At 44.1% G+C, this 24,084-nt stretch overlaps 1 protein-coding gene across 1 annotated transcript; it reads right to left on the reverse strand.

Moving 5' to 3' along the window:
• On the reverse strand, positions 1-22,738 carry LOC8034368 (2',5'-phosphodiesterase 12). The gene is made up of 8 exons (XM_002408900.5): positions 22,144-22,738; positions 19,991-20,409; positions 19,060-19,199; positions 18,770-18,932; positions 14,803-14,935; positions 3,041-3,196; positions 2,379-2,496; positions 1-2,294 (listed from the first exon to the last, which is right to left on the reverse strand). Exons 1-8 carry the CDS (start codon positions 22,558-22,560, stop codon positions 2,035-2,037), a joined length of 1,806 nt encoding a protein of 601 aa, XP_002408944.3. The 5' UTR covers positions 22,561-22,738; the 3' UTR covers positions 1-2,034.
• Positions 22,739-24,084: the final 1,346 nt, after the last annotated feature.

Here is a 24,084-nt window from a genome sequence, read left to right on the forward strand (position 1 = left end):
TGAGGGTACTGTGAGGGCATATAGGAGTAAGTTGCACTTTTTAATAAAGCACAAAATAAAGGAAGATACTCAAGTGACGTAGTATGTTCGTTCAGAGATCCCTTTATACACCGACATAGTCCCTGGGGCTGCGAGCTCTTATCAAAACATGTTATGAACGTCTTCACACCCATACAGAAAAAGTCCCCCTTCAATTCTCTGCAACTGTTTGAAGACTGTATAGTCAGTTTTCACAGCCTCATTGGTTTGGAATTGCACATTGTCAACTAACTCGTTTCTCATTCTACCGAACAAATGGTAGTCGCATGGGGGTAAATGGGGACTGTACAGTGGATGTTGCAACACCTCCACTTTCTCGTGAAAACTATAGACCCCGAACTGGTTGCACAGAACTAGAGGGAACCTTTTTCTTTATGTGTATGGAGGAGTTAAGCACACATCCCGTTAAGTATTTACAGTGGTTTTCAACCACTAATGTTTTGGGTACCCCTTTTAGAATGACGGAAGTGATGGGAGACTCCATTCACCAGAAGGGAGGAGAGGGTACTGGATGATTACGACGACAGAAGGGTAAATGAAGGAAACTAAACACATGCAAACCAGCTTTGAAGCTCTGGAACAGAGAATAATCAACCCTACTCACTGAGTGCACATAGTTCGGTCTATTTAGCTTTTTGCGACAGCCAGCATCAACGAAAGAAAAGGTTTAGTGCTCGGCTTGACTAATTGTCTAAGATAGGGGTCTCCAAACTTTTTCGCCAAGAGGCCGGATCAGGGATCTGTTGCTGTCTCGAGGGTCAGAAAAGAAATAAGCAAATATATATGAGGAAAACTGAATAGATAATCCTAAGTAAGCAATTATTGAACACCAAACTGAATGTTGGAGTAAAAAATAAAAGGAGAATGTAAGGTGGATCAATACAACTACTTTATTTTAAATGTCGTGTTTAGCGGTCAGAAGACCTCAGCGCGTCGGATCTGGCCCAAGGTTCGGAGACCCCTGGTTTAAGGCTTCGGGGACCCCAAGAAAGCCTTCGGGGACCCCGAAGGGTCCGCAGACCCCCATTTGAAAACCACTGCCTTAGATGGTCATGTATAAATATTAATAAAGGCTTATACCTTTAAACTAACATACCTGATGCGAGTAGTATCTCTATTTTTGCATTTCGTTCAGTGTACCCTACTTTTTTCTATATGCCCTCATACAAACGACAGTTACTCAGAATTTTGTGCATCGCAAATATTCACGGATACCAAGTTTTCCACAGTACAATTCTCAGATATACAGGGTGTTTCAGCTAACTTGTGCTAAGACTTGAAAAAAGCTGGTGGCTGGTGCACACCACGTGTGTCGAACCAATGCAGTATTGTTAACATTCCTATTAAGCAAGTCGATATCTTTTGCAATGTACCAAACTGACTAATTACCAGATTAATTGGCTAACTTTTTATATGGTAATTTGGGCACAAACCCTCCAACACAAAAGTTGTAGAGTATGTTGAGGAACATCTAATTGCATCATTTCCATCAAGGGAGCCATTTTGTGTCTCATTTCTTTTAGCTCTAAAGAAGGCGCGCAAGATTTAAAAGCGTGCCACGTGACTACTCGCCAGCGAATTGTAACGTTAGTGCCTTGTCGCACGGAACTTTTTGTGTGCTGCCATGAAGCAATTATGTACACATCCAGGCATTATGCTTAGCGGGAAACTCTTTCTGCATTATCTGCTATGGTTCCTATTTTTTCACCTCACCTTGCATTGGTACATTATCCGGCTATACCTATTTAGTATGAGAAAAAATGTACCGTGCAAAGGATTCCATTCAATCATCATAGCATAGCAGGGTAAACATACTACAAATGATTTGTTACAAAGAAAGTTTACCTTTTTACTTTTTTGGTGGTCCACAAACTACACCTAGGAGCAGGGTTAGTGGACTAAATATAACATGTCTCTCTCGGAGCACTCCTTCAAAACGTAGTCTGTCAAAGGTCCATCAAGTGCCTCGTAAAACTAGCTTGATGTCTTCCATACTTACACCCATCGCAGGGTAGCCACCTGAGCAACATGATCGGAAGGAAACAGAATACTCGGCAGTCCCTCGTGCTTTTCAATTTCTTCCTGCGGAGGCATAGGCACCATTTCCTCACGAAGTAGCTGCTCGTAGTCATAAAAGATGTAGTCCAGGCAGCCCTTGAAGTTTGGGGTGTAGTTGGTGTAGACCGGAACACCACAGGCACTTGCCAAAGGAATCTTCTGGACGGCTCGCAATCCAGAGACTGCTTCGTCGGCATCTGCATGACGAGGGTGGTTCCACTAGCCAGACGCTTCTCTCCGGGAACGCCAACCACTTAAACCGTGTAAAGGATAGCACTTACTGCTGCACCAGTCTTCACAATCCTCCGAGACTGAGCCAGAAGTCAGAAGCTGATAAACTCCAAATGCAGGGCAGCTGTTGAAATCTCCAGCAAAGATGACTGCAGGCACCACACCGAACTGGGTAAATTGGAACAGGCAAAAGCATGAAAATTGCATCTCTAGATGAGAGGGAGAAGAACCGAGGGTAGCAACCACATGCACAAAAGCGGCAACATGAGCTGGCTCAACGGAGTTCGGGCCGGAGGGGTAAATGTGCCGGCTGTGGATCCTCGGGTGCGTTAGACTCTTGGTAGGGAGGTTGGAATGGATGGCCATTATTACATACTGTTGAACTGTGGCAGTCCATTGCAAGGCCCCATCAGCTGGTGCTCAGTTGAGTCAGCTCATATTGCTTCCCACTCTAGATAAAGCAGGTAGGTATACAGTGCAATCCACTTATAACAATAATGAGAAAACCCGAAATTTCAATCGTTATAACCGATTATCGTTGTATCTGGAGTAGACGCTGATCATTTCGAGTCTAGAAACTCAATAAAGTGATCGTTATAAGAGGTACATTGTTATATGTGGTATCGTTATCAATGGATTGCACTGTAGATAGTGCAGACATAGGTTAATTAAAAAATCTCAACAATGCTAGAGAAACAGCACAGGTAGTTACCCGCTCACTGTACTCGCGACGTAGCCACTCGAGCAGACGAATGCAGCAGTATGCTTGGAGCAGCCTGATGTGATCCGAGTCGGGATGATAGTAGAGGTGTGTGTTTGCAACCAAGAGCAGTCTGCCAGGCTTCTCTAAGGGCTCCAGCAATAGCACCTGAAAACATTAGCATGTCACAAAGTAGTACTTTGTTTTACCATGCAGCTATTTGCACCCCCTCTCTTAATCGGGCTTACCAACATAATTGAGTATAAAACCGAGTGAGTTGTAGTCAATGACAGGATAAGAACGGCAGGGAGGTATTTCAGTTGTCCTAGATCCAGTGCAAGCTTCTTAGCTTCAGTACCACTTCGGTGTCGTGAGCTTCGAGCACATGCTGGAGGCCGGGCACCCGAAAAAGACGCTTTGCACTTATCGTCCTGTCAGTGACTAAGCTGAGATTAACTCTCTCCACTAGATGGAAGATTTCAAAGTCCCATGAGTTAATAAAATCAAAGCACTATATAATTATAATGAACATACCATAAATAACAGTATATTCGCTAATTTAATATTTGACAACTTTGACAAGCTCGCGCTTTAGGAAATATTTTGTGGGAATTAAATTTTGAGATAGAAACTAAGTTGATCACTTGGCTCTACAAAAGGGTGCTATATTCACATGACATATTTTTACAAAATTGATCTATTCGCAAAATTACAAGAGGACCCTTAAGGTTTGCCTTTAAGAGTGTAACGTTGTAGCTAAATATAAACGACCCTTCAGTTATGAGCCATGTCTGGCTCATAACTGAAGGGTCGTGGGTTTGAATCCCGCATCTGCCTAAAATTCTTCAATTTTTTTCTTTAAGGCAAATGAAATGCTTTATAAAGTGAAATCATTTCAGACATGCAGCAACCTTCAATTCGCATTACATGTCGTTTCAATCACTTTCATGACGTGTCACTATCACGTGAGCATTATGGGTTGTTTGAAATTCCCACACGAGGTCATGCGGCTGTGACACAATGACCCTTTCAACCAATCAGGATTTTTCCGTCTCATGTCGCCGAGTTTTCTGCGACACGAGCTCCTTAAAAGGATGCTGGAGCGGTTTTGTATTTAGGGAAACACACTTGAATCATCTTCATTTGACCTCTAGGATCTTGAATATCGAAATTATTTTTTAATTTGGTGCATGGAGGCTTCAGAAAATCATTTTCAAAAGAACCGCCAAAGGCTCTTCACAAAAGATGTTTTTGGAATCTCCGCTCTCGTGCATCTTCAGCACCTGTCAAAGCTATGCACGCACACCCTTGCTATTTTTGAAAAGGGCAGAAAAAGACGTCCAGCCGGTACCAGTGCGAGGAATAAACCTGGCAAGCTTGCAATTGCACGCAGAGTTTTTGAGCGACACGCGGTTGGCGGCCAAAAGACCCTTTTATAACGTCACGACTGTTTGGAGGTTTTTTGTATTCTCTTGCGTTTAGTTACACCTTAGAGAAAAACTAACAGGATATTCCGAGTCACGGGATAGAACTATGCTAGAATCAACCTCGATCTCATTTTTAGAAAGAAGTGTTTCACCTTCCCTTTAAAGCTATCGCTTTAAAATGAACAACCTCGGGCCCGAATTCAGACGTAGAGCACCAAGGTTCAGGGGATGACATTATGCAGAAGGAACACTGTACAGCGTGAGGTGATGTATTTGTTTGTTCATGATTCTGTGAACTCAGTGGTACGCCAGTGTACTTATTCTTTTCTGGTTACCAGCACTTGTTTGTTCATGATTCTGTGAACACAGTACATACCTATGCGATATTAAATGAGCCCTACAATCATGCCAATGCTATGCCTCCTAACTAGATGCCTGTCATATGAGCGCCATGCGTCCTGCCATACCCTCTCCTCTCTCCCTCTCCCAAACAGCCGTGATAGGCACCAACCAGCCTCCGACCACGCGACAATGACGACGTCTGTGGGAACCAGGAGAAGGATCTGCGGCAACATATCCTGACACTCATCACCAGAAAATTTATGAAGCATCTCTTCAGCAATTATGCGCTGGGAGTGATGGACAGGAATGCTGCCGTAAAGCTTTTTGAGCTCAAACCTCTATCCCACAAACTCATCTGGCGCCTACATATTGACAGCAGAAATACCCAAATAAATTTCTGCCACAGTGAATTTGCATTTCTCACATGTCTTTTAACATAGAATGTGTGTCTGAAATGCCCTTTTGAAAACCACACGTGAATGCCAGTTCCTGAAACACTTTTGCTTTGTAGCTGCAACACTAAAGACTCGTATTCATGGACGATTCCCTTCTGTCAGCATTGACGCACGGATGGATATACTGTAAACGGACTTACGATCGTGGGTTAAACATTTTACGAAGGGTGTGTTATCTTTCTTTGTCTTGGCCCGGATCGGAAGGTCGAAGGGAGACTACTCACGTTGGTAAAAAGAAGATGAAAGTGAGATTTAATACTTAGTGCGAATTGGGGTGGCCAGACAGGCTGAGTTCACGTTCACCGTCGCCACACAGGCTGAGGTTTTGTTCACTGTCGCCACACAGGCGTTATGGCGCAGCGAGGTGCACACTGCGTCGTACGTTGAGAGAGTCTGCTCTGCGGAGACCCCACTCGGTAACAGCCCGCTCCGCGTAACATGATCCGTGGGAGCGGCCTCGGTGCTTGGTGCCTCGCTCAGACTTCGCACGAAAGTTCTTATACGCGTAGTCACGCCGCCGGATACTAGCAATATATGTGTCGCTTACTTGTGGAAAAAGTCTACACTCGGCCGTCCTGGAGCCTTAAAGTCCTCGTTAAGTTTGAAGACACACGCAAATATTAAGGTAATAAATGAGCACACACGCAAGGAAAAATTAGTGAACGACTTCACAGTAAACAGTCTCACAGTCTAGAAGGCAGAGTATGTTTTTTTGTAGGCCTTCTAGCTGCTGGGAGCCCCTCTTGCTCGTCTCCCGAATCTTCAAAGGCGACATCGTCGTCGAGATAGGACGCTGCCAACGTCGTTGACCATCCTTTTAACTGGGAGACGTGTGCCGTCGTTGCGAACCGGCTCCCAGAACTTTGGTCGAGCTCTGCCACTCAATAGGTATCTGTGGGCAGCACCTGGGTGACAACCAAGGGTCCTCGGTACTTGGGTTGTGTCTTTGTTGGGTTTCCGGTATGTTGTGTTACTCTTCTCATAAATACAACTTCTCCCACATCGCACAGCTTTGCTGGGTAGTGCCGACGATCATACGTCTGCTAGCTTCTTTCCTCTTCCTCCAGCAACCGTTGCCTTACACGTACTCGCAGCTCGCTATGATCCTTCCATGTGGCTTCATCATTCAATGCTAGCTCCTGTAGCGCAATTCCGTAGAAGCTTGGCTGGTATCTATGAAGCAGTTCGAATGGTGTCTTCCCTGTTGTCTTGTTCACAGCATTGTTCAGGCTGCACTCTGTGTGTTTGAGTTTAACGTCCCAGTCTCGGTAGTCGGGATCTTTCATGGCTGTTGTGATGACAGGCAGCACTGTTCGGTTTACTCGCTCGACTTGGCCGTTGGCCTGGGGGTGACGCGAGGAGTTTAGTACGTGTTGTATGGTGCGTGTTGTGCAGAACTCTTCGAACACTCTCGATGTAAAGCAGCTTCCTCTGTCTTTGATGATGGTTTTAGGCAGACCTCTCTCAAGTATGAATTCCTCCATCGCACACAGGACATGCTTGGCTGACGTGTCTCGAGTAGCAAAAAGTCGCACAAACTTTGTTAAGTTGTCGACGATAACCAGGAGGTGCTGGTTGCGCTTCTTGTTTGGAGCAAACGGTCCCATATGGTCAAGGTGCACTGTCTCGAAGGGGCGCTTGCCAGAAGGGATGGGGTTGAGGAGTCCTTCCTTTCTTCCACCACGGACCTTGTTGAAAATGCATTCGAAGCATTGCGAAATGTGCTTGCGCACATAGTTGCGCATCCGAGGAAACAAAAAGTTTCGTGAAGCTTTGTGACCGTTCTGTCCACCGAAAAATGCCCTAAAAGATTGTGGCACTGTACCACTATCACTTTACGCATTGCCTTGGGCAGCACAAACTTCATTGATCTCTGTTTGTCCTGATCAACAATGTGCATGAGCTTGCCATCTCTGAGGGCATAGTCCTTAGCTTTACTCTTGTCCTCCTTAGTACGGAGGTCTTCCGGTTTTTCCAGTATCTCGAACAGCTGGCGCAACTCCTCATCTCCTCTTTGCATGGATAGTATCTGATCCTCCAGGCTGCAAGTCAGGCACACTTTGAAGCGCCCTTCCAGAAGGTCATCCATGGTGTCACTCGAGCCTTCCACGGGCTGCCGACTCAGTGAGTCAACATGCAACATCTGGGAACCAGGTCGGTGCCTTATCGTGAAGTCAAATTCCTGTATGAGGTCATAACAACGCGCGATTTGAGGCTTCTGAGTTCGCTGGGCATTCAAGTAAACGAGCGCTTGACAGTCCGTAACTACCGTGAAGTGAATGCCCAAGAGTAGGGATTTCAGTGGATCCACTGACCAAACAATGGCCATGAGTTCCAGTCTTGTTGAATGATACTTGCTCGTAGCCTCAGTTGTCTTTCTGCTCACACAGTAGACAAGATGCCACTTATTGTCCTTTCGTTGCAACATTCCTGCCAACCCCTTTGAACTAGCGTCTGTATGCAATTCACTCTCTGCCTTAGGGTCAAAAAGCTACAACACAGGCTTCGACGTGAGGCGTCCTTTCAGGTCTTGGAAGCTGTTTTCTTGTTCTGTTTCCCACTCGAAAACAGCATCTTTCTTTGTGAGTCTTGTCGATGGTTTGGCGATCAGAGCATATTTAGGGACGAATTTTCGAAAAAATCCACTCAGTCCCAAGAATTGCCTTACGTCATGCACATCCTGAGGGATCGGAAACTGGGCAATTGCATTCATCTTGGCCTCTCCTGGCTGCATCTGCCCTCCGCTCAAGCGGAACCCCAGAAAGTCCACGCTATCTTTGGCGAATGCGCACTTGCTGAGGCGCAGGGTCAATTTTGCATCCTTAATAGCTTGCAAAACTTGTCGTAGCCAGTGGATCATATCGTTCTAGTCTTGCGCTGGGATGAGAACATCATCTAAGTAGCACACAACCACTCGTCCCCTTAGCAACCCTAAGACACGATTCATAAGGCGTTTGGAAGACAGCTGGTGCATTCGTGAGGCCAAACATCGTTCTTTCGAACTGGCCTGTTTCATTTGGCGTGATTAATGCAGTCTTACGCTTAGCCTCTTCCGTTAAAGGCACTTGCAGGTATCCATGTGCAAGATCCAAGACCGTGTAGAGCGTCGCTCCAGCAAGTCCTTCGAACTGGTCATCGATGTTGTGTAAAGGGTACTTCTCCTTCACTGTCTGGGAGTTCAGTCTCCTGTAGTCGACCACCATCCGCTTTCCTCCATTTTTCTTGTCAACTACTAGCACAGTGCTAGCATAATCGGATGTTGTCTCAGTAACCACACCGAGATCTTTCCACTCCTTAACACTCTTCCGTATTGTTTCCCGTCCTTCATCATTTGTATGATACGGCCGTGCAGCAAAAGGGGTGCTACCCGAAGTCTCAACAATGTCCATTTCCACAACTGATATGCAACCCAATTCACTTGGCGTCATTGCAAAGCACTCTCTGAATTCGTTCAACAGTTCTACTAGTTCAGACTGCTGCACCTTGGTTATTGCAGGTCCAATGTTAACTTCTGTCCCCTGGATGGGTCGTCTCTCGATTTCCCTCGCCTTGTCTTGCTCGCCACCAGTGTGGACTTCAGAAGGGCCCTTGATGTCAACCTACAAGATTTCAACTTGCTTGGCTCGCCCAAGTAGTTGTCCCTTCCTGATGACGATATCACCACTACCTGCAGGATACATAGGTATCGCAACCTCACCGAGAGTCATGTCAATTAGAATGTCCATCCCGCAGTGTCTGTAAATGACAGGGCCTGTGACCCTTTCGTCTGCCGTCAGAGTTATCCAGTTGACCGAGTCTTTCTGGAGAATGACCTCCTCCCTTGCTTTCAGTTGTAGTTTTTGGTGGTGCTCAAACGGTTCAAAGTGCGCAAACAGGCAGTCGCTTAGGTGCCAGAATCGAAAACAGCCTCCAACTCTTGCATATGTCAAGTAGGGCAGTTCAGTAAACGTTCGTCCAACCAATAGGTCCACCGCCTGGGCTTCATCTGGGACAACAAGAATTGGAACATCCTTCGCTAGGACACCATCGATCTTTATGTCAGCCTTGCATCCTCCAAGGCTCCTAGACACAGGCACGCTGCTGTTTCCAAAACTATACAGGGGTGTTGACTCCTAAACAAGCTCTGTGCCACATCGAGCTGCCGCTGACGCACGAAGTAAACAGCCGGAGCTGCCCGTGTCAATGAGTCCAATGAGAGAGAACTTGTCATTTAGTATGACTTGCTTCAGCAAAACACCAACTCTCACTATTTCATTCGATAGTTCACTCACTGTGTTTGCCTCGTTACGCTCTGGTTGTGCCACCTCTCTGCAATGACGTTGGGTATGGTCAATTCCGTTGCAGCGCAGGCACTTCAAGGGTCGCTTAGGCTGGGGGCAGTCCCGTGCCAAGTGGCCGTACTGGTTGCAGTTGTAACATTTCCGTTCTCCTTTTTCATTCGAAAGTGGCGGCCGTTTGTCAGTGGTGTTCCTTGCATCGCCAGTTTTTTTTGCGAATTTCGCACCTGGGTCTTGGGTACTGGCCGCATCGGTCATGCTCTTCTTGTCACGTGGACCACCAAAACGTTCTTGCCTTTCGCGTTCGATCCTCTCAAATTCTTGGATATCATGCAGGAGGTCGTCATCGTCGTCGTGGGTTTTTCCCAACAGCATCGTACTTAACTGTCTTGAACGCAGGGCCGTGGTCACTTGCTCCCGAGTATCGCAGAAGTCAAGTCCCGCCTCCTTGCACAAACAAACCTTAGAGTGTAAGTAGGCCGCTGTACTTTCGCTTCATTGCTGGACGCGATCCTGCATCCTTCTCCAGCGTTCCGCTGCACGCGTCTGGCTGACAAAGGTTCGGCGAAAATGGTCCTCGAACTCTTCCCACGAGGTGATGTCAGCGCTGCGTGAGCGCAGCCAATCCTTGGCGGCTCCCGTGATGTGGGACTTGGCGCTCTTGAGCAGAAATGATGACGCCCATTTATGGAGCGTCGCCGTTCGCCGCAGGTTCTCCACCCGTTCACGAGCTGATGCCACGTCCTCACTGCCGTAAAATTTTGAAATGTTCTTACTCAGGTCGGGCATTACCTGGAATGTCGTCACGCCTTGCGATTCCACCGCCGCTGATGATGCCGTTGCTGTAGGCATTCCAATAAGTCCTTCAGCAGACAATCTTTTTCCACGATCACGTTAAGGAGTTCACGCACGGAGACTCCTTCGCCTTGATCGGTGGCTTCGGCTGAGCTGGTCGTGTGAGGAAGCTTGTCCTTGTCCATCTTCGACTTAGTCAAGCAACGTGAACCTAGTGGTCCTTCCGGGCAGTCATCGATCCATATCCCACTTCTGAGATGTTATCTTTCTTTGTCTTGACCCGGATCGGAAGGTCGAAAGGAGACTACTCACATTGGTAAAAAGAAGATAAAAGTGAGATTTAATACTTAGTGCGAATTGGGGTGGCCACACAGGCTGAGTTCACGTTCACCGTCGCCACACAGGCTGAGGTTCTGTTCACTGTCGCCACACAGGCGTTACGGCGCAGCGAGGTGCACACTGCGTCGTAAGTTGAGAGAGTCTGCTCTGCGGAGACCCCGCTCGGTATCAGCCGCTCCGCGTAACATGATCCGTGGGAGCAGCCTCGGTGCTTGGTGCCTCGCTCGGACTTCGCACGAAAGTTCTTATACGCGTAGTCGCGCCGCCGGATACTAGCAATATATGTGCCGCTTACTTGTGGAAAAAGTCCACAGGTGGGTTTCGGAAATAATTTGCGAACACCAAATTGCACAATTGGGAGAGGTGTTTGCTTTTTCTAGTCTCGAAAATTATGTCCTCGCAAAAATTATATTGTTTACAGTATCATTAAGGGGCGATTAGGTGCTCCAGAACTATCTAGTCAGCACAGAACAAAATTTTGTGCATGATATCTTTAAAAAAAAAAAAAAGCGCACCACGCTTTGGTATAAGCGAAGAGCCACAGTGAGCGCCTAGAAACAGGGTGCGGAGCAGTGTCAAAGGCAGGCACCACAGCGTGGTTTGTCTACAACTCAAAGGCAGGCGGCCACAAAAGTAGAGCGAGCCATCCGACAGGCATCTTTCTAGAGGAGGAGTTGGCCAATGTGATTCATATGCTCCGAAGATATAATGTTGGCATGTGTCAGCAGGAAACACCGACAGCTCCTGAATGTATTGAAGGGTGGAGCTGAAATGCCGGATTGCCTAGAGGCACCATCACCTTGCTGCCGAAATCTGGACTAGCACACCCTCTGCATGTAAAGTGTGCTAAACCAATTACTCAAATAAGGCTGAACACGTGTATCTGCTTCCATAAATACGAGAATTGTGATGGCCGTGTTGTTCGTACACTGACTTGGCATTTTCCAATGTTCATATTTCTACATTTTCAGTGTGCTCAGATATCCAGAAATTACATATTCTGCTGAGAAAAATGACTTGCACACGAAACTGCCTCAAGAAAACCTTTGCAAACTTTGCCCTCCTCTTTCTCTTCCTAGATACTATTCAAATATTTAAAATTTCAATATCAATTTTGCCAACAGCAAGGATGCACAAACATTATTATTTATGGCTTTCAAAGGAATAGCCTTGAATGTTCATAAAGCATTCAAGGGCTACCCCTTTCCTGGGAAATAGAGCGTACCATCATAGCCAATATGACCTAAAACAACCGATCCAGCCTTTTTCTGTGTCTGCAGTCCCCTACAAGCTCTATCATCTCTCAATTTCTCAGAGTCTGATATTTGCTGTTTGTCTCTGCATTATCTCAGTCTCATGTTTATTTTAATTTATTTATTGCAGGTGCCAGTGGCCTTATAGCAGGGGGAGAAAAAACAACAACAACAACATTACAGTAAAAAGTATAGGGCAAATGGAAACAGAACAATGACTATACGCAAATATGTGCATACCCCCCCCCCCCCAAAAAAAAAACACAAACTAAAAAAAAAAAAAAAAGGAATTAAAAAAAAAAAAAAAAGATAATTGTTTGTACTGTTTACAATTTCGAAGGGTAAAGAGCTCTAATCACTTCAGGTTTGAACAAAAACTTAGCTCTTAAATAAGTCATATTTAAACATGTATACTTCAAACGGATGATCAAACCTAGGGGATACATAGGTGGTAGGAGAAAGATAAGAGGAAGCATTTATCAGTTTGGCCAAAATATATGTTATGAAAAACTTTTAGGTGCAACGTTTTTCTTCTAGTTTACATATTTTCCCAACCTAAGCTACTCTTCATCTGCGTCACACTTGCACCACAAATGTAATTTTTTAGACAAAAACGAGCTGCCCTATTTTGTAGTTTTTCTATTTCGCTACTTAGATATTTTGGTAATGGGTCCCACGAAACACACGCATACTCCAGGACTGGCCGAACATAAGTCAAACAAGTGGCTTAGGTTGCAAGATGCACACTTTCAATTTCTTTGTTGGAAGTTTAACGTCATGCTCGCCGTACCGACAATTTGGTTGATGTGCCCTTCCCAAGACCAGGTACTGGAAAACAATACACCTACATATTTAACTGCAGACTTCTCGGGGACTAGCTCGTTGTTAAGAATAAATCAAGGAGAGAAGTGTTTCTGTTCATGGGAAAAGCATAAATGAAAACATTTTTTTACATTAAAAGCCAGTCCCCAAAGAGTACACCAATGCTCCATTTTCGCGAGGTTGGATTCCAGACAGTGTGCATCCTGGTCAGAATGAATACTTCTGTACAGTATGCATACAACCTGACATTAGAGGAGATTTGCTGTGTAACATTGTTTATAAATAATAAAAAGAGACACAGACCCAGCACTGACCCCTGGGGTACTCCTGATGTGATATCCTTCTATCTAGATCTGACACCGTTTAACGCAAGACATTATTTTCTGTTATTAAGATACTCTTGCATTCATAAAATAATTGAGCGCTGAATACCAAAAGACTTTAGTTTTCTGATTATTCCGTCATGGTATACTGAATCAAACACTTTTTTGATATCCAAAAATAGGCAGTCAACTTTCTCTTTGTTGTCTATAGCTCTAGCCACATTATGAAAGAATTCAACTAACTGGGTTCCACAAAAATATCCTTCCCTAAAACCGTGCTGGGCGGAGGATGAAGCGTTATGATTCTTCAGAAAATGCATAATATTACTAAGATGTGTTAAAATATTGTACTGCAAATGCTGGTTAGGGATGTAGGTCTGTAATTCTAGACAAGATGCTTTGAGCCAGTTTTATGAACGGGAACTTTGTTGGCCACCTTCCAGTCCTCAGGCAGAGAGCTAGTTGACAGTGAATGTTAAAATATATCGCAGAGATAAGCAGATATTATACCTGTGCAGCATTTTAACACCCTGGGGGAAATACCATCAGGTACGATGGCAGACGACACATCCAGTTGGGTCAAAAGCTTTTGTATTCCAGGAACACTAATCTCAATAGGCGGCATCTCGTTGTCAATGCAGTTACTAACTGTAACTGTTACTATTTGTTTTGGAAAAAATACTAATTTGTAAAAAGAATTAGAACATTCTGCTTTTTCGTTTGTAGATATGTAAGTTGTTTTGAGTCACTCTTGGCGGTCCAGGTTTGCTAGATTGCCAGAACTCCTTTTTATTGGTCGTCATTCGCTCCAGCGTCCCAGAAAAATACCATGTCTTAACAGAGCAAAGCAAATCTTCGTATGCCGCAGTTGCGCTAACTTTTTAAAATTTTCATCGCTACTAGTTTTTTTTGTATTTGGCATTAAGCACCCCTCCTTCTCTTGATGAGCTTCAATATGCCATTATTAACCCAAGGTTTGTTAAATATTTGTCTGCTCCGGTTCGTCCTCCACGGAATGTACAGATTCACGGCACTGAGCAGTCCGTCTTTGAAAATTAACCAAAATGTGTTTGTGTCTGTCTCGTGCATGCAATCAAAGAAGCTGGCGTAGAAATTTTCCAGACAAATAATGCTTTCGTAATCACCTCTGTCATACAAAAACACCTTTTGTGCAGTGTCATCAATGTGATTTTGACTAAAAGGGCAAAGAATGTGAGCAATAACCACATTGTAATCACCAATTCCCTGTACCACACCAACACTGTCAACGACATCAGGGCAATTACATAGCAGCAAATCGAGTATGTTATCACCACTTGTTGGGACTGTAACACATTGCAGAAAACCAAAAGTGTGACCAATATAAAAAAAGAATAATTCACAACAGACTGACCAAACGTGTTGCACGAGCCAGCGACCTACTTTATGACATCCAATTTGCACCGGGTCGTTCATCAATTATCCTTGTGCCCTAATCTCAGCCTTACAACAGTGAGCACTCCAACAAGAGCACAAAACAGAGTATGCAAGCTGCAGCTGCTTTCAAATGAAAAGTAGGCCTTTGTAAGGAAGCACCGAAATTAATTCAATTTATGATTGCCACTCCGTACAAAACGCTAGTCTACGACCAGAGATTAGAAACAAGGAATTTCCGTTAAATCACAGCTTTCATCCATATTTGCAATCGTGCATGTAAATGAGGAAGTGTTATTCTGCCATATTTGATTTATGCCATAGTTACCTGAAAGGCAGTTGGACGAGATACAAAGCGAGCCAGGAGACGGGCGTTTTCGGCAATCTTGTGCTTTATGTCCGCTAGTGCCGGCTCATCCACCAGAGCCGAGGACAACAGCTTGCTGCAACCATCTACAGCCCTGTAGCCGAGAAGACAAGGTTATTTGCGAGGCTGAAAAAAGTAAATATTATTGAGATACTATTTGTTCTAGAGTACTGGTCAAGGTGCATTCTACCTAAAGGTTGCTCATACCGCAAGTTGTTCCATACTGCACAATCAGTTCAGCCGATATTTAATTTTGCAGTTCTGGGTCTTTGGCTTAAAGTTTAAACCAATAACAAAAGCAATAAAGCACAATGAATTCTTTTTTTAATTTGAATTTAACCATAGATGGCAATTGAATTATGGCCTGTGCAAACATACACAACAGCACATTATTAGTCTGCACTTGAAATAACACTGACCTTGCTGATGCTGCACTGACTTTGCACTACATTAGTGATACAGTGTTGGTACAGCACTGTATCAGTGCTAAGTTACGTTCAAGTTAGCACTGCATCAGCGATGTTCCTAGTGTTGATTTAGCGCTGCAATGTATGTGTGAAACAGCCTTTAGTTTTCTGAAAATCTACCTTTACCGTAGGTTTGACTAAACTTCAAACTTTGTAGAAACATCTACCTTGCTTTTCCTTTGAGTGTCCACATGCCACAAAAAAAAAGCACAAAAATGCATAGAAAAATCTAGGCAGAAGTTCAGAAACCTTAGAATAGATGTGAAAGGCAGAGCTGCATATATGTTAGAACATATGCAACCGCAGATGTTACATTCTTAATCGCAGAAATACCTTCTGCCATGCAGAAGAGTCCCTCTTTCTTTCCCCTTCCTCTTTTCCTCCTCGCTTTTCACATCCTTCTCACACGAGTCCCAAGGGGCTTAGCGGCCCCTGGACAAAACTCTTGTAACTCTTCAAGGTTTTATGCCTCAATCCCAAACAAAAAGGATTAGTTATGCAAGCCGGATACGAGCTCGAAAGGGGGCAAGCAACAAACAGTTTTTTTTTTTTTGTTTTTTTTTTTGTAGTTGTAAAATACACTCAGACTCCTCCACATACGGCCATGAATGACACAACGCCCCATATTTCTTTCGAGTGAGCGGAACTTGGACACAAACCATTTGAGGACCACCGAGGCACTTTAAGTGTCTGCAAAATGCACATCTTCAGTCAACCCCACAATAGAACTTGAACGTTTTGTACTATAGACAACACGCATCCAACTTCTTGGTTATTTCTTTCAGCATATGCAACTGAGAAGTCTACTTCACACTAGCACTCAGCAATAAAAATTGATTTTGTCGCATTCATGGTCACCCAATACCATTCCTCCCCCCTCCCCTCGCCACGGATGGGGCCCTCCATCACCTCCACAGGTCCCCAAAACATCAATGGTTCAGAACCACTGGTTTATGGTATGCGATCCCAGAGATTGTAAAAAATGCTGCTCGAACTTCCTGCTGTCTCAGTTCACGCCATGAATTCGCCTAAACAACGAAAGAAGCTAAGTGAGAGACTTACAACAAAATAGATACTTCAGTGACTACCTTTCTTGAACGGAACAGCTGCCAGTATTCTCACAACAGCAAGAATTGTTCTCCAAACCGGTGCTGCAGCTAATCAAACTCGTTGGGAAGAGCAGGTGCTAAGCTCACTCAAAACGTCTCATGGGCCACTGGCCTCTTAATAATCCTTTCAAATCCTTCAAAACTTCCTTTGTGCCCACCCCAAATTTGCGCAAAAAAAATCAAACAGGAGATAAAAAAAAAAAAAAAAAAGAAAGTCGAAAAATGGCGAGGAGGAAACACGAGATGCGATTTCCTCCTTTTGCAATGTGGAAAGGTCGGCGAGAGAGTGGGTCAGGTTCCTTCTCTCTGCCGGCCTTTAAGGTTGAAGGTCCCCCATGACCTAAATATTGTGAAGGTAATAATTATGTAACCCCTTTGAAGAATTACCTCAAGTAACCACTGCATGTAAGCAGCATGGCACAGTCAGTGTGAACACGACATTGATGTTCTTTTGCATTTTGCTCACACGAGGGATTAGACAAACCTGAAAATTTACTGCCAAAGTCAATGCCCCCAAAGAGCACATTCAACTGCACTATACTCATTGTCACCTCAAGAATAACGGTTTAAAAAGGTTTGACCTCGCAGAGTATTACTAGTTTCCCCCTTTATATAGTAAATAACGATACTTTTATGTGCCCTTATGATGAGCTATTCGTTATTTTTATCAAAACAAACGTGCTTTGAATGCAAAAAGCATTGCTTTTTGAACCAAGTCATGTGAGAACTACTTGACGCGGCACAGAGCTCTGCACAGGCTCGGATCAACTCAAAAGCCCGGGCCGGATCGGGTAGCTTACATTGTTCTAGGGCCCCGGGCCAGGCTAGGGCAATGGTGAGGAGCACTTTCTAAAATGATGAGAACAAATTGTTAATAGTTGCATGACTGCAAAACTATATGACACCACTAAAAAAAAATCTAAATAGAAAAAGCTGTCTTGAAAACAAAGAAAAATGTGGTCTAGTCAAGGGGGTATACCAAAGATAAGCTAGTCTACCCCGGTTTTTTACAACTGTGTATCCTTTTGAAGGTGTATATGTTGACTTAAAACGAAAGAAACACACAAGAGGACGAGACACACGAAACAAAGAATTGCTTTTGCAATTCTCTGTTCTCCTCTAGAGGATTCTTTGCCCCACAATTTCCCGATTCCGTGAACATTGTAACCTTGCCTCGCAGAATGGTTCAGTCCATATTTCCCATTTTTCTGTATTTGTTCATCTGGGCACAACTTTCAAAGTGACCAACCTGAATCAGCCTACCCTCCGCTTTCACACAGTTTTTTTTTCCAAAATCGCTTAAAGGTTTACATACGCCTAAAAGGCTTGTTTAACTTGACCGGGCTGTAAGAGACTGTCCCCAAAACAAAATGCATATTTTGCCGACGTAGGACACTCATCCCAGCATAGGTGCCGATCGACATCATACACATAGGGTAAGAGTTAATGGGTTTGTTTATAAAAACAAAAAGCATCTTCCAGCTCGTCAGTTTTATGATGCAAGACAAAGTTCAAACAACATTGTATGCAAGGTAAAAATAAATGTCTAAATTTTAAAAAAAAAGTGTTTTCCAACTTGTTCAGTTTATGATGCAAGATGAAGTTCAAGATGCACAAAAGCAATTGAATTAGGCTTGCTTTGATATCTAACCAATTGTCAAGTTAGGGCTCGAAAGCTCCTTCGGGCTCACGTTTAAAATAATTGTCGGGTTCGGGCCAGGCTCAAACTTGCATTTAAAAACCTGCCAGCTCGGGCCAGGTTCGTCCAGTCTCAAGAGAGCAGTCAGATCGGGACTAGAAATTCTGGCCTGTGCAGTGCTCCAACACAGCATACAAACTATGCGCAAAGCTTGCTTATTTCTTCAGGTGACGAGGATAGCACATAAAAGCTGTGAAAGAAAAACAAAGAAGGGTCAATTGATGTTTGTGCAAGCTGCATCATGCTCCGCAGATGCCGGCTTCACAGTCAAGCGTGTGGCTTTTAAGTGAAAATCCAAAAGCTCTTGGGGGCCAGCTTGTGCTGGAGAAAATAGTCCCAAATGGCACCAGCCTCAGCATGGATATCCCCACCATGGGAAACTAAGTCCAGGGTCACCCACAACTCTGGTATTCCCACAGCACAATAATTTGCAGCAAGACATTTTTGCAGGGTTACTAGATGGAGCTCAGAGTTTGGTAGGATCTTGTAAGGACTACAAACAAATTACAAAATTCACAGTACCAAAAGGGTTTGCCCAGATTTTTCAGGAACACCACAGTAATGTGCGAGTTGCCCTACATACTACTATGTTTACATTAAGAAGGGTCAAAAACTATATGTATTTCATCTAATACGACATGTGCGCAAATTACCTAAATTTGCAGCCCCGAAAAAAGCATGCAACGCCTTCAGCCATAGGGCTCTTCTTTTCAGTATAAGAGCCACAGTAGCCATGGCTTCTCAGTAGGGGTTCAAGGTCCTGACTGAACATCCTGCGGTCAACCTCTTGCAGAAACATCAAGTCTGTCTTGTATCCTGAAACAGTATGCACGGAATAAATTTCACATTTAAAATGGCTAGACACTCGTGTTATACATTGAAAGATATGGCCTACTTGTGTGAGCAAATAATTATGTTGCAAAAGACACTGCAAGTAGCTCACCCAAAATCTCTTTGATCAACAATTGTTTCCTGTACGCTATGTCCAGCGCATGTTCCGGGCAATAGGAAAACAGAACCGTCTTGGCAAATTTGGAGTCCGCGTATGCATCAGCAAGGAGATTGTAAGACATGCATCTGAACCTGTTTGTTAAATGAAAGAAGAAATTTCAATATTTGATAAAGCAAGTGCCATGGAATGGAACGTCACAAACCACAACCCTGACTCTATTGCACTTTGTTTGAAGACTAGCTAACATTTTTTTTAACAAGGATATAACAAGAAACTTTGGCTGAAACATCGCTCCTTTTTTTTTTTTTCCTCTTGGACATCTTTTCAATCTTCCCCCAACTGAGTCATTAGGTTGTAATCACTGTCTATGCACTTCTGGCATTAATAAATGAGTATGCTTGATATGTAAAGACGTAAGACAGTTTCAAGCTTCAAAAGAGAAATCAATGTCCAATAAAGAGGCTGCACCCGTCTTGTCAATAAAATGTTTTGCAGCAAAAGCTATACTTCTCCCAACATTCATACAGTTGTTACAAACATTATGTAACAACATTCTACAATGGAATTTACACTTCTTACTAAGGGCAGTGTGGCAGCAGCAAGCTTAAATTTTTATATTTTATACGAGCCCCTACTGTCTGGAAATGACCGGAGCCCACTGCCTGTACCCATTCACCACTGTTCTCAATAGACAAAAATGTAGGTCATCTGCTGCACGGTCTTTCAACAACTCAAAACCATCCTTGAAGCATTTGGATTTAGATTCCATTTCTATTGTGAAAACTCAATCATAACCAGTGGAAGAGGTCTCGTACGCAAGACAGCTGTGTGATGCAAGTCATTTCCTCACTTTGAGAGCTTCCAAAGTAGAAAGCTAACAGGGAGAAGAGATGCATATAAGCAGCTGAACGGAACCACTCACTTTCCAGGATCGGTGTAGGATGCTGTGAAGCAGTGCCTGCTATCGAATGGGCAATACTCGGGCCCAGTGGTGACAGTTGTGGTAGAAACCACCTCCACGGGCATGCCCTGCTTTTCACCCACACATGGAGTTAATATCACAAACAAGTAGCGCCCAATGTCGCCCACCGTAGGGGTGATGCTCAGACTGCACTCATGCGTGTTGAAGAAGGACTTGTTATGAGTCCGGCGCACCTCGTCGGTTGGAAAGTGCTCGCCCCTCAGTGTGCTCTTGTACCAAATAGCCTTGCAGTCGTACAAATCAGCATTTTCCAATTCAACCTGGGGATGGACTGGAAAGCCTGCCATGATGAACTTGGGCAAGCGGGCATTCTTAATCGTAGGTGTGTTCACTGCTATTGAGTAGCGCTGCTGACCAATCTGCAAGAAATCAGGAAACTGGGTGGCTTCATTTCAGCTATCAAGAATGCAATGCCTCAACAGGCTATCAATAGCGTACATGCCACATAAAGGGAGCAATCTGTTTGCTGATCTGCAACATTTTAGCAATGCAAAGTGTGCACCACGAGCCCCCACGTCAGTATTTCCGAATGAGCGAAGCTATACGCACGAGCTCGTGCACCTTGACCGGAAATGGCTATACGCACGACGCGGAGAGCTCATGCCATTTGGGTCACCCTTTTCGGACAGTGCTTGTATCACTGGCAAGCGTGTTAACCCACCCCCCCTGCCCACGTTCACGCCGCTTCGCGGCGACAGTGTGCGGCTGCCAATTACAAACTATCACCCCACTTGCCCTCCCCCCTCCCGTACACGCCGCGATTGCACCTCCAGAAAGGGAGCCCCATACCATATAATTTAGCGAAGTTTCGGCGACAACATTTGTTTCTTTTTTTTTTTTTCCCATGTTATTTGTAAAAAAGAAATGTTCTAAATATCGAAAATGCTCGACAAAACAAAATGTTAGAGAAAAAAAAATGATAAAATAAGCCCACGCTGTGGATCGATCCGGGATTCACTGCGTATGAAGCAGACACCTTACCACTGAGCTACGTTGACACTTTGAAAACTCGTTCTAAGCATTCGTTTTACACGAGTTTCGCGTTGTGCGTATAGCAATTCCCGGTCGAGGTGCACGAGCTCGTGCGTATAGCTTTACTCTTTCTGAATGAGTAAAGCTATACGCACTCTGTCGTGCACCTCGGCCGGAAAGGGCTATACGCACTACGCGAAACTCATATAAATTGAATGGCTACAACAAGTTTTCTAAGTGGTGGCATAGCATAGTGGTAAGGTGTCTGCTTCATACGCAAGTGGACGCGGGTTCGATCCGCAACGTAGTCCTACTTTTTTTTCTTTTTTTTTTCTCAAACATTTTGTTTTGTCGGACATTTGGCGATATTCACGACATTTCTTTTTTACAATCAACACTGAAAAAAAAAATGAAAAAAAAAAGTTGTTGACGAAATTGCGCAGAACTAAATGGTATGGGACTCCCTCTCCGGAGGTGTAGTCAGGGACAGCGGGGCTAGGGTTGCCGGCTGGACGCGGTGAAGCAGCGTGTACGGGTTAAGTTTTGTAATTAGCAGCCACACACTGTCGCCGCAAAGCGGCGTGAACGCAGGCGGGGGTGTGTGTTAACGAGCTCCCCAGTGATACAAGCACCATTCGAAAAGGGTGACCCAATGGCATAGGCTCTCCGCATAGTATGTATAGCCATTTCCGGCCGAACTACACTACGTAGTGTGTATAGCTTTACTCTTTCCGAATACCAAAGGCGCAACCATTGAATCCTTAATGCATCATAATTCTAGGTCTACAGCACTTCTTTTTTCCTTCTTAAGGGTCAGCTCTATCATAAGCATACTTGTTTCAAAATAGTAGAACATGTGTACTTGTAACAAAAAATTCCTTTATTTTCTGCAGTGTTTAAACACCTAGTGTTCAATAATATACAACATAACAAACTGCTGCGAATTGCCCTATTGCTGCAAAGTGGTCCTATTTTTGTGACCGGCTCCATTATTTTTCCCCTGCGTTTTTTTACAATTCTCACAATCAGAGAGAGGCACACAACACTTTGCCGTCAAGAAAACACAGTTGCTCATGGTTCTCATTTGAGTTCGCGGCGGATTTGGTTATTAATATACATACCTGTAATATGGAACCGTCTTTCCAAGCCACGTAGTTCGTGGCATCTGCAGGGACCGACCTCCCCTCGTATTCCAAACAAACCGCCAGTTCGGTTGGAGAATCTTGAGGATCCCCAGGTGCGTTGTAATCTTTCTGCTTCTGCTTCTTGCGCCTCACTTTTTTCTCTTCTCGACTACTTATGTTCAAAGCTATTCTTGCAAGAACACTTCCCACCTGTTCTGTCGACGAACGATTAAAATTGTATTGCCTTTCCACGGCCTCATTTGCAGAATACTTGAATGACAGATGAAGTCGATCGTTCTCTTCTGTAAAGTTCACGTAGGCAAACTTTGCCGTTTGAATGGAACATGAAGACATCGCTCTGCTAACAAGATGTTTTAGATCAACTACACTACGCCTGAACAGACTTAAAAACATTGTTATAACATGAAAAGAGTCTTCATAATAAAATAGGCATGCGAACGATTGGAACTATAAAATAAAGCATAATATTTCGCCCCTTAACCAATGCTTAACCGGTTTCATAAACCACCACGATAAACTTTAACACGTGGGCGCTGCCATCTTAAAACAGCGTTGCCAAAACTGCCAAGGTGCGTCGCGAAGTTCAGCGAAATTCACTTGAGCACCGTGAGCCTGTGAGCACTTTATCTTTCGATGGTTATTTTGATTTTCTAGTGGAAATTTCGCTTAAATTAAGGATTGACGGATATTGAACTATGATAATTTGATTGATAGATCAAAATGCCTATATAGATTTTTTCTTCGTAGCACTTTTTTGCGTATAAATAGAGCAAGGACAAAATAAGCAGAAACGCCAGAAACGCGAGCACGGCACACTCAGCAGGGGGAAGAGGCTACGACGTGATAAAATTGTGTGGCTTGATTGGTAATTCGACCAAACTTTTGGCAGTCGAAACAGTCGAAATGTGAGGTGTCACTCTCGTTGCAGCGGTGTCCTCGAGAGCCACGATGATGAATCTTGCGAATGTTATCTCGGTTGACAAGTGTACTCACGTCCGGGTCACCAATTTGTGGCGAGATGAAAAATCGTTTACTCGTTCTATTGCGATCTCGCGGGAGAAGCGTGTCAGATCACACACACAGCACTCAAAGTTAATTTAAAGTCCAGTGCCTTCTGTGTGTTTTAAAAGGTCCACGATTTTCTGTACATTTCTAGTCGTGGGTCCACTTGTTGCTCTCATGAATTTTCTGTTTATTTAGCTTATACTTTTACGTTGGCCTTACAGGGGATCGATTCTAAAGCAACGCGTCTGCTGTCCGAAAGCGGGCGAAAAAAAATATGTCAGTACTTATATATATATATATATATATATATATATATATATATATATTATTAATGGTACATTTTAATCATGAAAGCTAAAACTTACGCTGTTCTGAAATATCACGGCCATCACGGCTAAGGAATTTGCCTGGGCCCATAAAGGGAAGAAAGAGCGGTGGCTCGGGAACCGCCTGGCTATCCTTGCAGGCCTTTACAGGGACAATAATTCGTCAGACGAGTGTCCTAGGGGTTTTAGGGAGAGAAGAGCGCCAAATGTAGGGACTGCATGTCCTAGCATGGGCGTTGATGCAACGAGTTGCAACGAGTTGTGAAGGCTTTGTTTTCCTCAAGTAAGTGAAATGACCTCAATATTTTAAGTTTGACAGTGTTTCCGACGTCGGAGTTAGGAAAGCCCTGCGTAATTGCAACAAGGCATCAAAGGCTCGGTAAGCAAAAGCAGGCATTCCGCATCACTCTTAAGCTGCTTTGGTGCACAACCAAATACGGTTCAAGCCAATATCATCAATATCGCCTGAAAGCACTTGAGCAACCGGTTACCATACGTCGTGCGAACACTCGCACAAAGCAAGTTATAATAGCAAACAATAAAAATGAAAATAACAAGCTTAAAAAAAAATGGATGGCTCTCGGTG

Source organism: Ixodes scapularis, unplaced genomic scaffold, assembly GCF_016920785.2.
Source record: "Ixodes scapularis isolate PalLabHiFi unplaced genomic scaffold, ASM1692078v2 PGA_scaffold9__187_contigs__length_104089568, whole genome shotgun sequence".
In the NCBI taxonomy this organism is placed as follows: domain Eukaryota; kingdom Metazoa; phylum Arthropoda; class Arachnida; order Ixodida; family Ixodidae; genus Ixodes; species Ixodes scapularis.

Bases quoted from the DNA above. Each gene is read 5' to 3' on its own strand.
- LOC8034368 (XM_002408900.5), bottom strand. From the start codon at position 22,560: ATGTTTTTAAGTCTGTTCAGGCGTAGTGTAGTTGATCTAAAACATCTT. The intron at 19,200-19,990 runs GTGAGTGGTTCC...TTTAACAAACAG, and splicing joins TCCTACACCGATCCTGGAAA to GTTCAGATGCATGTCTTACA. The intron at 2,295-2,378 runs GTAAGTGCTATC...CTCGTCATGCAG, and splicing joins TTGTGAAGACTGGTGCAGCA to ATGCCGACGAAGCAGTCTCT.